This window comes from Dreissena polymorpha, chromosome 11, assembly GCF_020536995.1.
Source record: "Dreissena polymorpha isolate Duluth1 chromosome 11, UMN_Dpol_1.0, whole genome shotgun sequence".
NCBI classification, from domain to species: Eukaryota; Metazoa; Mollusca; class Bivalvia; order Myida; family Dreissenidae; genus Dreissena; species Dreissena polymorpha.
The window spans coordinates 59,516,058-59,533,452 of NC_068365.1; the positions used below are offsets into that span (position 1 = coordinate 59,516,058).

At 35.8% G+C, this 17,395-nt stretch overlaps 1 protein-coding gene and 1 pseudogene across 4 annotated transcripts in view; both read left to right on the top strand.

Annotated features, from left to right (window-relative positions):
• Positions 1 to 2,082, top strand: part of LOC127849559 (baculoviral IAP repeat-containing protein 7-B-like) — a 166,785-nt gene extending 164,703 nt beyond the window's left edge. For 3 of the 4 annotated variants that reach the window (XM_052382272.1, XM_052382270.1, XM_052382268.1), the window contains exons 5-6: positions 120 to 476; positions 798 to 2,082. In XM_052382272.1, the coding sequence (XP_052238232.1) occupies positions 120 to 476; positions 798 to 994 (554 nt within the window). In that variant the 3' untranslated portion in view covers positions 995 to 2,082. The remainder of the gene's footprint in view (positions 1 to 119; positions 477 to 797) is intronic. The other variant, XM_052382271.1, reaches the window with a different exon arrangement.
• Positions 2,083 to 4,929: 2,847 nt separating this feature from the next.
• Positions 4,930 to 17,395, top strand: part of LOC127849577 (baculoviral IAP repeat-containing protein 3-like) — a 114,823-nt pseudogene continuing 102,357 nt past the window's right edge.

Sequence of the window (17,395 nt, forward strand, 5' to 3'; positions counted from 1 at the left end):
TACTTGCAGTAATGTTGATGGGCGTATTAGATTGCTTCATTGAAAAGGCTGGCTTGTGACTGTTTGTATATTAGAAAATGAGAACAGTTATTCTTATAACATACATCATGTTAAAACAGGTGTCCTGAACCTAGTAACTGCGCAAGATATCAGAAAATATGTCGAGGAGTTGACACGGAAGAGGCAGGTAGCCCTAATGCACGCAGGACTCTCTGATAACGTTACCTATGCAAACTTAAGACAATCGAGTCATTTGGTCAAGGGGTCAGACAGTTCATTTGCTGTGTCAGCTGGTGGTCAGCAAGTTGCCCAGCCCAGTGACGAGGCGGGGGCCTCCAATGGTCAGTTGTGCATCGAGGATCTGGCGATGGAAGGCGTGGAGGAATCAAATTCTGACAGTATTAATTACAGGCGTTTACAGAACTTGAGTCTGAATGCGCACTCTAGTTCCTTGTCCTCAGCAAGTATTCCTTCAGGTGAGATCAAACCGTTTAGTTTTGTATAAGAAATTATTTTAACAATTGTTACATCAAATATACAACCATTCCACAGGCGACTTCAACGTCATGATTTGAGAATTGTCCACACACACGCACACACAAGTATTTATAGTATGTAAATGAGGGAAGCGTACGCTAAGTTTTCAATATCTTGTTAGGAAACTGTTTAGTTCTGTCCTTGTGCGGCTCTAATATATACATTTTCCTTGACTTCTGTTTTGAAAATGAGGCTTATCGGCCGAGGTCAATTTCATGTTGCTTGATGCAAAATCATTAGATGTATAATCTTTGTTGTAGATGTCGACGATGTTCTTAAGGAAAACGAGAAACTCAAAGAACAACGCGTGTGTAAAGTATGTATGGACAGGGAGGTCTGCGTTACCTTCCTTCCTTGTCGCCACCTGGCAACCTGTGAAGAGTGTGCTGAATCAATAAGTACTTGTCCCATATGCAGATCGGATGTTGAAAGCAAAGTTAAAATATACTGGGCTTGATAGATACATCGAAGAACACTCGGTATATGTTCCTTAATGGAAAACTTTTATAGAATACATGTAGTTATTTTATGGTAATGCACTATATTGGACATTTAACCAAGCTTATAGTTGTATGTGTTTGTTTTTGCATCAAACGATTTTAAAGTTATACGTCAACACAATAAATACTGCACAATGACAGAGAATCAAGTTCAAATACAAGCAAGTATATAGTTAATTCACACGGGCATCTGATAATTAACTTAAGCGCAGTAGTACTTCAGTTTAATTAACGACGATTGCATTTGTTATTCATTAAATTGTTCCACAAAGTGCGATTGTTTAATTTCCGTTACTCTCAAATTATAATGCACTTAAAAGTTGCTGTTTTCCATTCAGATACTTCGATTCAAGTGAAATATACAGCACTCTGGGTTATGCTTTACGTATTAAATTGCAAACTTAAGATTGCATGATTTCAACGAGTGTTTGAGCATGAAGTAATGTATTCAAATACTAGTATTTAATCTATATTAACGGTCAGTACCAGTTCCATGATGGGATAACTGGGAAACCACTGTCTGTAAAATACCTTCAGCACTTAAATAGTCCCCTTCAGTCATTTTCTGTGGTCGGTTACAAAATATATTCGTGTTATGTTGATGTCTTTAAGCAACAACAGTAATAAAAATAGCGAACAATGAAACTTCAGGAACTTTACCAGTAAATTATTGTCATTATCATATCCAGTTATCATCTTTAAACATTTAATGATAAACAATTGGTCAACAGCATTGGAAAGGCCAATGCGAAGCATTGCGGGTTTACACCGGTTTCATGTATAGCTGAATCACAAGCGTACACCAGACTTCATTCCAGCGTACACTTGGATCTGTTACACCCTTTATTGCTGCTTCTTCCTGTATTTGCACGATGATGATCTGAAATATTAACTTAATTATGCTATATTCTTAAATCTTTTTCTAAAAAGAAGTGATGTAGTTGACAATTGTTCATAGTTTCATTTCATCGTTCCTTAAAAAATTGTAACTCTGTTGCTCTGGTCTCTTCCTACCATTGAGTAAATAAATGGTAATTAAATTGAATGCGTTTTAATTCCATTTTATTATTGTTTAATTTGAGTTGCAATGCTATGAGGTTAAATTTTATTTACACTTAAATGTATCATGAATATTGCTGGGCCAAGTGTGAGGTTGAGCGGTTTAAAATCGGTTTAAACCCCCAATGCTTTGCATTGACCGTTCCAAGGCGGTGACCCCAGCTTTATTCTTATATGTGTTTATGTTGTTTTGTATTGTGCTGTTTTGTGCTGTTTTGTAATGTTTTGGCAATTGGTCACTTGCCTTAAATAAAGGACCGACTATTTGTATATGATGAGAATTCAATACTGCTCAAGCAGCTGGAGTTTTACTTCTTTATATTCATATCAAACAAACGCGCACCTTAAACAATCTCAATGCATGTACGTAGGCAGACAGAAAATGAAAATATGAATGCCAAAATCTGATGCGTGAATTGAATATTACACACATACATTTAGTATGCTAGTTACATAACCCTCGGGGTTTTATTAAACAGATTAATGGATAGTTTCATAGTATAATACATTTGTTACAGATTTTAATGTCTCGATAATAAACTGCAACATCAACATGACATAAGAAACATCACAAGGAAAAGAAATGAGCCTCTATGGTAAAACGGGGCTAAATGCATGTGCGAATAGTATCGTCTCAAATTAGCCTGTGCAGCTCGAACAGGCTAATCAGGGACGATATTTTCCCCTTAAATAGAATTTTTCTTTTGAAGGAAGAGTTCTTAGCGAAAAATCAATTTAGGCGATTTGTGTCGTCCTTGTATAGCCTGTGCGGACTGCAAAGGCTTTTCTTGGACGACACTTTACGCTCATGTATTAAAACCGGTTTTCCCAGAACGAGGCTAAAATGGAAATACATAATTTTATACGGTGTTTAAACCGATACTAGTATGCGCGCACACACTTTGTTTACATATGCAACAACAAATTTATATAATATTAAATCAAAAATAAGAACGGTATAAAATATCATTAGTTATTGGAATCTTGATAAAATTGGTATGTTTTACCATTCCAAACTACTACCATTCATAAATCGAGCAAATTAAATGGAAATATTAGCCTTTTATAAAACAATTGTTTGTCTGCTACTATCTGGATAGTACTAGAGGTCTAGCATTGCTCTAAACGTGCTAATAGTGTATTGTACAACAAAACACGGATTAATAAAACTGGGTCTTCTCTAATCTGTATCAATACTAAACAGAAATCAAAATGGTATAACTGGTCACTTCTTTTTTTTAACTAGTTTTAACAAATAAGTTATCTTTTTCTAAACGAATTTCAGAACGAAAAAACAGTTAAGGCTTCATAAAGACCCTATAACCACAAACTACTGGCCCTATGGTCTCAAAGTCCCTAACAATGTATACCAGGACGTTGAAGAAAAAAGATGGACTTATTTGCCCATTATGCTCAAGATCCGTTACAGTTAATGAACATTAAATGTTAAAGTCCACCTGATCATATGTTACAACTTTTTAAATTCATTATAACAACTGTTTAAGAGTAGGACATATTTCCTAGTGTCAAGTTTGACATAATTAAAACATTGTGGAAAGTTCTGTATGTTGAGCAGAACAGATGCCATAAAGTGTTGATAAACTAAAAAAAGCTACATTTCTTTGTAGAAAATATTTGTTTTCTTGTCATTCAACAAAAAATAACCTGATTTTTTTTTCTGAAACACCCTTTAGGGGATCCGAAAATCATCGTCGGATACCCACGTTTGACCCATTCCGCTACTCTCCTTTTATCTAATGCTGTTAAGTAACGGAATGATTTAGTCGTGGGTATCCGACAATGCCAAAAATGGTTGTACGGGGAAATAACAAAAAGACAAGCAGTCTGTCGAAAATGCTGTGCACAATGTGTAATTGTTATAAATCGTGGTATAATGCAAAATGATTAACCAGTGACTCATCAGTCTACGGCAATAGTCGGCAGTGTGTCCTTTGATTTCAGTCATTTTCGGAAGCTGGCATAGCATTCCGTTAATAATCATCTAAAATGTATCTTCTTTTTTATAAGATAATGTATTAAAGTTAATCAATTATTTTCCAGCTATTTAGATAATTGTCGGAAAAGGTTATTCGACTGGGATTTCAACACACAATAAGAAGGCTGCATCATTATGTTATGATATAAATTATAGTTAAAGCTTTAACAGACATTAATGAAAAAGTTACAAAACATCCATTTAGTATCATTTGCTATAAATAAGTATCGATTTTATACAGATTTGAGTGCCAGGTTTATAATTTTGAATTTTACAGAAAACACATCAATTTATAACAAAGATTGCAATTCCATTTTGCGGGGACCGGCTTCTTAGATCTTCTCACACTTTGCTGTCAAAACTTCTGTTGATTTCAACAATTCTACGGTTAAAAATTGTTAATAAAAATCACGCGCTATCTTGGAAATTACTTCATCGAGAAATTAATTAAATGGTGACCTGTCTGTTGCATATTGAATACTACACCATTAATGTAACGCTTAAAAACGAAGACTCACTGGGTCATGGAAAAAATAAATAACCGTTTTTGCGTCAAGTAAAGTTGGGTGCAACTTATAATACAAACGTTTGTTTAATCGTCAAAAATGTTTGGTGTGAACGCACCCTTACGCCCCCCCCCCCCGGCTACGGGTATGTTAATGCAGATTCATGATGTGCATAGGTGCGTGTTTTGTTTATGTCTTACTTCAACTCTCAGCGGAATATGATATGTTTATGTGAATACATACACTCGTAAATAGCACGTACGAAATTGATTCGGGAAATTTCGGGAAATTTCGGGAGATCTTGTTTACTCGTCAAGTGACCGATGTTTACTCTATATAAATAGCAGCTCTATACACCAAGTTCAGTACGCAGTGGATATACAACGGAGATCTTAACAGTATTCAATCGACTACTACTTGACTTACCCTGAAGATTGTTTTATTGTGAGAAACATGTAAGTTGTTATGATTCATTATTTACTAGCGTAATTAGTCTTGGTGAGTCTGCTTAGATCAATCGAAATACTGTTAACATTTTACAATTAAGAAACGCTATCAATGCGTTTCACGTATGTTGTCAGAAAGTATGAGAGAAAGGGGCATACATGTTAGCGCCGGGAAAAGATGATTCCTGTTTAGGCGGTCGAAATGATTAAAATGGACGCATGTAAAATATTTCTGTTGGTATTCAATAAAACTTGCAGTTTGGGCAAAATTGTTAAAAGTCATTTTGAAAAAATAAACGTATTAAATTAATGAATAAACCCACCAATAAAATATGCACTGTCGTTTAGTGGTAATAATATTTGTAAAACAAATCTCCCATTTCAGGTGTTATTTAAAATCTCATTTAGTGAGGACCATGGAAGAAACTAGCTTAAAATCAAGTAATTCTAGCGACTTTGCAAGTGGGGACTATACCCGTAGTTTACATGTCCTGCCATTACTATCTGCTGAACAATATGATGATATAGAGGAAGATTCGCCACCAATATTGTCACTTAATACTCGTCACAAAGATGGGATAATGGACGATGAAAGCACCGACGAAGAGCCAGAAGACTATGCCCCCGATCCACGAGAATATTATTCTCACTTCTACCGTGAGAGTGAGAGACTCACAACGTTCCACGACTGGCCACATTGGGCAAATGTAACTAAGGAAGAATTGGCTAAAAATGGTTTTATGTACCTACATGTATCAGATCGCGTGCAATGTGTGTTTTGCAGAGCGAGTTTAGGTAGCTTTAAAGCAGGTGATGTTGTGGCCAATGAACATAGGAAATATTGCCCAGAATGTCCTTTTGCGCTCGGATATGAGTGTGGAAATATACCCATTTCTTCGGGTAAGGTAGTTTCACAGGCGACATCCGTAAATGCATTAAATAGAACAAACCGGGTAAGAACGACTGCAGCTGGAAACTTTGCTAATTCTTCGCTAAGGGCAGACCTGATTCAAACAACTTCAACTCTAAACAGAGCTGATACTGCCGTGGTCGTTCCAGAATTACAAAGTGCAGTAATTCTGTCTTCAATTGATTCAAACCAAGGAGCAGCAGCCGCTATCACCGAGCCAAAGTATCGTGACTGGGCTGACGAACACACGAGGTTACGTTCATACGGAGGATGGCCCGCACAGTTGAGACAAACTCCGAGAGACTTGGCAGCTACTGGCTTGTTGTATATGGGTAAGCAATCTTGTTATTTAAATTAGATATTACGCATTTATTTTTCGAAGGGATATATTGTTGAACCCTATAGAAAAGAAATATTTATCGCTATACATTTTGAGTTGGAGAATTGCGCGAATTAAAAAAAAGATATTCATAACATTTTTTTCCCGAAACAATATTTCAATTAAACAAAAACACAGACTAAATTACAAGGTAAATGGTACGCCTACTGAGCCTTGGTTTCGATCACTGTCAACTTAGTATAAAGCTCTAATGATGACTATGCAAATCACTTGCCTGTGGTTATAATAATAAAATATTCGTGTAAATTCTAAAATTTTAACATGTTTGATCGACAGAAATTACCCCTGCTTATTAGAAATAATAAGACACTGCCGTATTAAACCAAAGTGCTTATGTGCATTTATTACCTTTGGTAGGTCAGGCTGATCGTTGTAAATGCTACTGGTGCGGAGGTGAACTTCATGGCTGGGAACCAAACGACATACCCTTGGTAGAGCATGCAAAATGGTTTCCACAGTGCGGCTTTGTAAGACAACAGAAGGGCGTTGAATATGCTATGAACATCAAACAAGGAGAGGGGTTGACAAATAACAAGCAGACAGCTCAGGAGCAAACAAGACCGGCAATTGTTCCACCCAGCCGACCCGGTCTTTTAGTCAACCGGTCAGACGGTTCAGTTGTCATGACAGCACATGGTCAACTAGTCGCCCAGCCCAGTGATGCGACGGATGATGCCACAAGTCAGTCACATGCTGACGATCAAGGGCTGGACCATGAACCACAGTCTGACCATCTTACTAACCAACATTTGCAAGATCATAGTTTTACGAGAGACTCTAGTTCATTACCCTCAACCGGAGTTCTGTAAGGTGAGTCGAACTTTACGGGAAATTTGTGTAGATGCTGTTCCGAAACTAACGTTTACCAAACGGTTTTGCATTTTATCAATTTAAACACTTCTGATTACAATATTGTTTAAACGATATGCTCTCTTATCACTAGGGGTGGTCTGCATTTCTCAATAATTTCATCTAAAGTTGGTTCACCACATAATTTCAATGTTCCTTAATTTAAACCATTACAAATAAGCTTTATGTCAATTGTAGATGACGTTTTTTTTCATAATTAAATTATATATTTTATAACACTGTGTGCATATTTTTAGAGCCCAGTACAGTCTTGAAAGAAAATGAGAAGCTGAAAGAGCAGCGTGTGTGCAAGATCTGAATAGATAAAGAAGAGTTAACCATGATCATGCCGTGTCGTCACTTGGCAACCTGCGAAGATTGTGCTGCTGTTCTAGATACATGTCCGATATTCAGAAATTGGATTAATGATAGAGTGAGTGTCTACTGGACTTGATAGGATTGCGTTGATTATAATATTTACTATTTTATCCGGACATCTGTGAAGGCTAAAACTGCTACCCTATATTATCGGGCTTCAGGCAATACAAAAAAACTGAGGAGAAGAACTACAATATGTTAACTTGTGGTCTCAATTCTTAAGTCGTTTCATTATGTTTTTGGGGAATGCTCAGGTTGTGTACTTATTGTGGATTACACGTAGCAATATTTTTATAGTACTAAGAACTTGCTTATAGCTTGATTTAATGTGTTTTGCTTGTACCTTGGAGCGGGCATTACAAAGATATTAAAGACATGAGATTATGAACAAGCATTTATGACACAAGAAACATTTACTTCAACTGCACAGTTTGTCTAGTTTTTCTATATTTGTAAAGGGTTAATTATTTTGACGGTCTAATCATTGATATTGTGATTAAACTTTGCAGTTTTATTCAGTTTATACAAAAAATAAAAAAATGAGATCCCCCACATATTTTACATGTGGTATCCGCAAATTTAGTTTACGATGTTCGTGCTTTTATTGTGTTCTATTTTTATATTTATTTTCATTTATTTACTAACATTTTTGTTTGCTTTTTTTAAACATTGTCTTGTTGTTTATGTGTTGACTTATATAGGCACTCTTGTGATATTTTACTGAAATACTGAGATCTCAAAATTTAATAATACATAAAGGGATGATTTTTATATTTATTGCATTATAAAATTACACGCACAAACATAAAACAAAACAAGTTTTTTAAAATTTGTATTCATCTATATCAATACTTAATGTTTACATAATTTCAGAGTATAGTCATGTTGAAAAGTAAAGTTATAAAAGATTTATAAATTCATGATCATTAAAATTTCTTTAAATCATCTAAATAAATGCAGTTAATACTCACACCTTTTTGACATCAAGTTTTCTATAATATGAATATTGAATCATCTGTAATTTACTCTATCATATTCAACACATTGGCTAACAATTTTGTTATATATTTAGTTTGAGATTTGAATATATTTTATAGAAACAAACGTTGCAACTTATATGGAAGTGTATACGAAACAATATTTAACCTGTTATTTAGGTAAATATACAAGTACTAATTGTTCGTTACTAACGAAGACTTTCCTCATGACTGAACATTGTCACGAAACGTCACAGGAATGTTCTGTGGTTGAATTATAAATTAAAAAGAGAGCCAAGATGGCCCTAAATCGATCACCTGAGTGCAATGCAGGTACACAAATTGTTCACAAATTAACCTAGTTTTGGACTACACTTGATCCAGCCTCAAACATGGCCTTGACGTCAGTAATATGTATTCAATCAGTATTTTATCTTGATTTAGTGATACATTTAGTTAATACAGCGGTATTTCGTTGATTTTGCACAATAACCTAATTTTCACCGCACTTTATCCATATTCAACCTTGGCTTAAATGATTTCAAGATTAACAATTCGACCATTTTAATCAAGAATGAACCTCAACTGTGGTCTGTAAATGACATCGAGGTTTAAAAGGTTGAAGCATATCGCACGGTCACGGACGTTTACCATAGACTGATCACAAAAGCTCTAGAAAATGCTGCACATCTTTTAAGCAATTCAGGTGATATATATACTATCTATAAATACATATATATGCAATACCCATGGTATGTCGTAATACACTTTCAGTGCCAAAGTCATGACACATAAATATTTTTATTTCTAAAACAACTATGCATGCAGCGCTCGATCTTCAATCTGATAACATTGTTTATTAACACTGTACACTAGTTTAGCTGGCAGACACACCAATTAACGGACCGTTTTCGAATAACTGGTATTTTTAAGTATGAAACATGTATATGTGGTCTTAAATACTTCGGAAGTTTCAAAACTGAAGAAAATGTAAATAATTCATGTTTGCATTTATATGCTTCGGGGACGATTTTAAAGCCAGTATTTAATTTCCATCAAGTCAAGAAAGTTTGCAACCACTTCCTTATACTCAGTTTCATCAAGTGTTCGATTAAACTATTTAAGCGTCGCGCGCTTCAGTTTTGTTCAGCGGGATTCCATGGTTTCAGTTGTGGATTCATATAATCAACCGTCACTGCCGACAACAACTAATATTGCTGCTATAGCTAGTTTACGTGGTATGTGCCTATGTGACTAATTGGTAAATGGAAAAAATTACGTGATAATGTTTGACAGAGTAGATATTTGTGTTAGACTTTTATAATGTTTGAATTTTAAGACGCTCAGTACATATGGTCTCCTAACAAACTCTTTCAAACCAATCATCGTCATTTTAAATCAAATTTAATTCAGGGTTTAACCAATCAGCGATTGCGTTTTCCCTGCTGTCGGCCTGATGGCTTCTGACCAAAGTAATCGGATTCAATTTCGAATAAACCCCAAAGCGCGTGGGTTTTAAATTTCCTTTTTTTTCCACACCGGAAATATATTCAAAATAGCCTAACTGCCATTGTTTCTCAATTTTACCTGGAGCTAGGATGACTGGGCCAACGACCAGTTTTTACCAGACACAAACGCAATTCATTATGGTAATGATTCTGTGTTACTGAATAATACAATACTTTAAATGTGTACATTTGCCGATGTGGGATCTCATTAAATAACAATATTTTTCTCCAAAAAATGTATAGTGCGCAACTTATCTACAATTCTTATTTTTGACATACTAGAGATATTGTTTGTAATATGTGTAACAATAGATTTAATTTTATTCTCCTTAAACAAACACTTTTGACCTAGATTTCTAAAGGTGAGTATGCAACGGGAGAATGCTTATTTGAATATTGCAAATGTGTTTTAGTTTAGGGAATGCAAACACTTACAACAATGGTTTATTTTACCACAAAATAAAGATTACATACATCGGGGAAAACATCTTTGACGAAACACCAGAACTAAGGATAAACATTAAAACTGTAATTCAATGCGTCTAAGATAATGCAATAGCGAACAACTTCAGAGCCTTCAGCGCTTTGATTTTAACATGACTGAATAACGACATATAACTTATAATACGTAGGAACATGTGTCTTCAAAGGCGAACACACGTCATATGATGATAATGTTTACCTCGCCAATTGATGCATAAAGTAGGTCATACAAATACGATCAACGTAAAATATTGTGTTTACTTTAGTGTTTAAAGTGTTTATTCACGTAACCGATTATATAAACGATAAGATTACCCTTGGAAAAATTACACAAATCATTTGGCAACGTTTTCGTTGTTTACTTCACGTTCATAATGTAATCTTAAAAATAATACAATATGCGATAGTTTAAGTAAAGAAAATGGAATTTTGTTAAATGTAGATCAGAAACATTAATTTAAATATCCTATTACATAAAACTGAAATTAAATAAAAAAATGAACATTCAGTTTTAGATGAATATTGAGACAAATAAACAAAACACAAATTAAAGATTTCACACCGCGAACAAAGAATGTTTATACAAATAAACACTTGTTTTTATATATATATTTTCGGCCTACATATGTTTAAGAAGCAATGGATAATAATTTTGCATATCAAACTACTGCCTTAGTAATGTGACATAACAGTCAAATGTATACACATCCAAGTTAACTATCAGGCCTTTTAATATGTTGTATGGCTTCTTATATGGATCGATTTGGGATAATAACGACATAAAATAAAATAATGCTGGGTTATGACCTCCGCTCAATACAAGAAAAGATTACGCGGGTACAACATTGAAATCATTTGATTTCCATTAAAAGTTTCGTTGTGAATTTCAACTAAAGTTGAAATATCTCGCGAAATATTTGGCATTGCCATTAAGAATTAATAGTTTTGATTATCTAAACGCTTTATTTACGTTTCCGACTTTATGTAAGTGTAAAAATTTAAGTGCATACGTGTGCACATACATATAATATCTACATGTAGTACACATGTATATGATTGTCTTTTGTACATGTACATTTAAAACGCGTGAATAATCCTCGCAGACAGGTGTTTACGGTGGTTGCGCAGCATCCGCGGTGATCACAGGGGATCCAATTAACGCTATAATTAAGTAAATAAAAAATACAATTTCATTAATCAATAACCTTCACAATCTTTAAATAGCTCTAATTTGATATAATCTGCTTGACAAAATATAGAAAGAGCTAAATATAATATTCAATAAGCTGCATACCATTTTAAGAGTACAGTAATTCTATTAAACGAATCTATCTTTCCATATGCGCTGGGAATGCTTGAAAACATTTGGAGTGTCGGATTTACCCACCATCGTATAAAATCGGAGGATAATTTCGACACCCCACAAATCATAGTTTAAAAAACGCTTGGCGCCATTGAAACACAAATACAATGTCAAGTGAAACAAATTTTAAACTAGAACTTGTACAAGTACCAGAAATACAGCGAAATTCCGAAGGGACGTAATTGACACTTATGTAACCTCCCTTAGCGAAGCTCATAACGTTATAAAAATTCGCTAAGTAATACAATGTACGTATTTTTAAAGGCTCACTTACATGCAATTCGCGAGACGTTTGATAGAGAGATGTTATCTGGTAACGTCACAACACCAACTATGTCACATTTTACAATGAAATCATATGGGATGATGGTGATTTAAAACAAGTCTGATAAATATTTTGAAAAGTGTCGAAATTAGACGACTGTCGGAATTACCCGATATTGCGCTAACGGTTAATCTCGTGATAAAAGTAAGTTAACATTTCTGTGTTATTATATTTTTTTTTCAGGTTATTACTAATGATTTGATCTTTTAACTAGGTTTACGTTTGCAGCCTAGTTAAACAATGACCGGAAAAATGCACTTTTTGGGCATTATAAGAAGGTACTTTGATGAAAGTATTTAAGGCGTGACATGCTCGAGAAGTGGTTGTCAAAGCCTTCAAAACCACTAAAATCGTAAAGCTTCCGGGGGGCTTCGCCCCTCTAGACCCCCCAAACGATAAACTATTCATTTTATGGCATTATACGAAGGTACTTTGATGAAAGTATATAAGGTGTGACATGCTCGAGAAGTGGTTGTCAAAGCCTTCAAAATCACTAAAATCGTGGAGCTTCCGGGGGGCTTCGCCCCCCTGAACCCCAAAACTATAAACTATGCACTTTTTGGTAGTATAAGAAGGTACTTTGATGAAAGTATATAAGGCGTGACATACTCGAGAAGTGGTTGTCAAAGCCTTCAAAATCACTAAAACCGTGAAGCTTCCAGGGGGCTTCGCCCATCTAGACCCCTTAAACGATAAACTATTCATTGTTTGGCATTATACGAAGGTACTTTGATAAAAGTATATAAGGCGTGACATGCTCGAGAAGTGGTTGTCAAATCCTTCAAAAACACTAAAATCGTGGAGCTTCCGGAGGACTTCGCCCCCCTGGACCCCCAACACTATAAACTATGCACTTTTTTGGCATTATAAGAAGGTACTTTGATGAAAGTATTTAAGGCGTGACATGCTCGAGAAGTGGTTGTCAAAGCCTTAAAAATCACTAAATCGTGAAGCTTCCGGGAGGCTTCGCCCCTCTAGACCCCCTAAGCGATAGACTATTCATTTTTTGGCATTATACGAAGGTACTTTGATAAAAGTATATAAGGCGTGACATGCTCGAGAAGTGGTTGTCAAATCCTTCAAAAACACTAAAATCGTGGAGCTTCCGGAGGACTTCGCCCCCCTGGACCCCCAAAACTATAAACTATGCACTTTTTTGGCATTATAAGAAGGTACTTTGATGAAAGTATTTAAGGCGTGACACGCTCGAGAAGTGGTTGTCAAAGCCTTAAAAATCACTAAATCGTGAAGCTTCCGGGAGGCTTCGCCCCTCTAGACCCCCTAAACGATAGACTATTCATTTTTTGGCATTATACGAAGGTACTTTGATGAAAGTATATAAGGCGTGACATGCTCGAGAAGTGGTTGTCAAAACCTTCAAAATCACTAAAATCGATGAGCTTCCCGGGGGCTTCGCCCCCCTGGACCCCAAAACTATAAACTATGCACTTTTTTGCATTATACGAAGGTACTTTGATGAAAGTATATAAGGCTGACATGCTCGAGAAGTGGTTGTCAAAGCCTTCAAAATCACTAAAACCGTGAAGCTTCCGGGGGGAGGGGGGGCTTCGCCCCTCTAGACCCCCTAAACGATAAACTATTCATGTTTTGGCATTATACGAAGGTACTTTGATGAAAGTATATAAGGCGTGACATGATCGAGAAGTGGTTGTCAAAGCCTTCATAATCACTAAAATCGATGAGCTTCCGGGGGGCTTCGCCCCCCTGGACCCCAAAACTATAAACTATTCACTTTTTTGACATGATACGAAGGTACTTTGATGAAAGTATATAAGGCGTGACATGCTCGAGAAGTGGTTGTCAAAGCCTTCAAAATCACTAAAACCGTGAAACTTCCGGGGGGGGGGGCTTCGCCCATCTAGCTTCCCTTTAAACGATAAACTATTCATATTTTGGCATTATACGAAGGTACTTTGATAAAAGTATATAAGGCGTGACATGCTCGAGAAGTGGTTGTCAAAGCCTTCAAAAACACTAAAATCGTGGAGCGCCCGGGGGGCTTCGCCCCCCTGGACCCCCAAAACTATAAACTATGCACTTTTTTGGCATTATAAGAAGGTACATCGATGAAAGTATATAAGGCGTGACATGCTCGAGAAGTGGTTGTCAAAGCCTTCAAAAACACTAAAATCGTGGAGCTTCCGGGGGGGGGGGGCTTCGCCCCTCTAGACCCCTTAAACGATAGACTATTCATTTTTTGGCATTATACGAAGGTACTTTGATGAAAGTTTATAAGGCGTGACATGCTCGAGAAGTGGTTTTCAAATCCTTCAAAATCACTAAATTCGTGGAGCTTCCGGGGGCCTTCGCCCCCCTGGACCCCCTAAACGACAAACTATGCACTTTTTTGGCATTAAAAGAAGGTACTTTGATGAAAGTATATAAGGCGTGACATGCTCGAGAAGTGGTTGTCAAAGCCTTCAAAATCATTAAAATCGTGAAGCTTCCGGGGTGCTTTGCCTCCCTGGACCCCCTAAACGACAAGCTATTCACTTTTTTAGCATTAAAAGAAGGTACTTTGATGAAAGTATATAAGGCGTGACATGCTCGAGAAGTGGTTGTCAAAGCCTTCAAAATCATTAAAATCGTGAAGCTTCCGGGGTGCTTCGCCCCCTTGCCCCCCTAAACGACAAACTATGCACTTTTTTGGCATTATAAGAAGGTACTTTGCTGAAAGTATAAGGCGTGGCATGCTCGAGAAGTGGTTTTCAAACCCTTGAAATCACTAAAATCATGAAGCTTACGGTGGGCATCGCCCCCTGGACCCTCCTAGCAGAGCTTTGCCCTGCACCCGCCAGGGGCTCTAACGGCCCCCTTGATCCCCAGCAGATCACAATATCCCGCCCCCTAACCAGAAATCCTGGATCCGCCCATGGGTTAGTTATGTTTTGCAGTCGTGTAATCCTCTTGTTCGATAAATATACTTTTTATAAGGTTTTAACCGTTTTGTGTACAGTTTTGTTTATTTGAAACTTCCAATAATTTGTAAGGTACATACCCCTTCAAAACTGTGTTGGGAATGTAATGATATTATAAGAAATGTTTAAACTATGTTGGTTTACCAACCGGACTTGATTTTCAGTAACTTACATCTTATTGTATGTCTTAAGTGCATAAATCAGGGATTTTTTTTTATCGCTGCGGTCGAGTAACCAAAGAAACCATTGAGTTTAATAATAAAAGTCCGGGGGGAAGTGTAGTGTTTAAGCGATTTCTTTCTTGACGTTAAAGGCACTTTCCAAATCGAGGAAAAATATGAAATTTCCGATGTCCATTTCGAAAAATTCCCAAAAGGAAGGAAAGTTGCATCAATTTCGTTTCAAAAGCATATTATCTGCAAGTGAACCAATAAAATGAGCACTGAAACTTCACATTTCAGAAAACGACATGCACAAGAACATTTAGAGTAGTTTTGCAATAAAGACCAAGCAATTATATAGACCCATAATTTCAAATCTATAGATTTTTACGACGAAGATTTTCCCAATTTCAGGTTTTTTGCGCTATTTTTTTCCAATTGGCACAGTGCTGGTACTTTTCCCAATTGAGGAAATAAAATCGTTGAGTTTTGTTGTGTTGAGATCGCAAACATTAAAGTAAATACGCCTAGCGTTGAATAGATGCAACAGTTAGAAGTACCACGTTGACGCATTACATTTACAGTCTGACTTTGTGCTATTTTTATTGAATGGAAATATTTAGTTTCCGTGCATGTTTTGGTGAAAATCAATTTTTAACCTAAAATTGTGTTAAAATTAAACAGTATGCGATTTAATATTATAACTGTATAACCGGTATGTAATGGAAACTTTATATATTTATCATTAAGATCCATGCTAGATTGGTAGATAAAACATCATTATTCAAATGCCGGAAACTTATACTTAACATATTCTTACTGCCATAAAATGCTGTAAATATTATACTGTAAATTATCAGAACTAGTTTTACATCACCCAAAAAGGTCCGGTGTTTTAAAGGTGGTTTATGTGTACAAATTAATTGTAGAATGGTACTCCAATTTTGTCCGAGCTAGTTTAATTGATTATCAACCACCCATATTCTGTGTTAAGTATCTAATATATCTCAGAATCATGTCTAACTAAAGAAAAATCGATGTTAATAAGCAACCGAGTACGCGTCTTCAAGGGATGTCCGATGTTTGTCATAGTAACACTTATTTTATGGACCAGTATCCTTCTTTCCTATAGTTTCATCAATTGCTATAGATTAAGCGACCCCGATATTTTGTAATTTAGGAAATATTTCCTGTACAACTTGGGTTATTTATCTGAATTTGGATTATTTTGTCACATAAATGTTGTTTTTAATTGCTTCAAAATGTGAAATTTTGACTTTGTCAGGGTTAACTAGAGATATTAATTATTTGTAAAGTTTCTCAAAACGTGATACGCATGGTTTAACCCTTTAAAACATTTTTTTACCCTTTAAAACATTTTTTTTATTTAGGCTGAAAGAAGTTATAATAAATGATTTATATCCAAATTATAACACAAGTTGATCCTTTTTCAAATTGACCACTGAACAGATTAATAGTACAGATTTTTTAAATAAGGGTTGCTAGGGTGCCTACAAAGAATTGGTCAGTTACTAAGGAAACATCTGATTTGGTAATCATCTTTATTTAACGTGTGTTGTAAGGACGTCGAAAGTTTAGTTAATTTAGGTTATAAGACGAATACAGCTTCAACGTTCTGGACATAAATGTTCAAGACCTAAGTGTATACACTCTCAATATATCTGTGTGAACATTAATAAGGAACATCATTGGGAGGAACACTCGGCCATGTTGACGATGTCATAATCGGTAGACCAGACATATTTATAACGGTAATACTTTGTTCGGACTATGGGAAAAAGAGTATGGCCTTTTTAAAGGTGAAAACAATGTGGCGAAAATGCGAGGACAAAGGGAATATTAAGCTTGTTATTGGTTGTTTAGAGGGAAAATTAATACCGGTAACTATATAAATAAACATAACAATATACAACACAATCGGTAATTTTCTGGATAAAATGGCTCAGCGGGTTACATGAGGTAGGGTCGGTTGGCCCGAAACACGGATTTTTTTGTTGGGCATTATACTAAAAATGGGTATTAAATTAAGGATTTGGA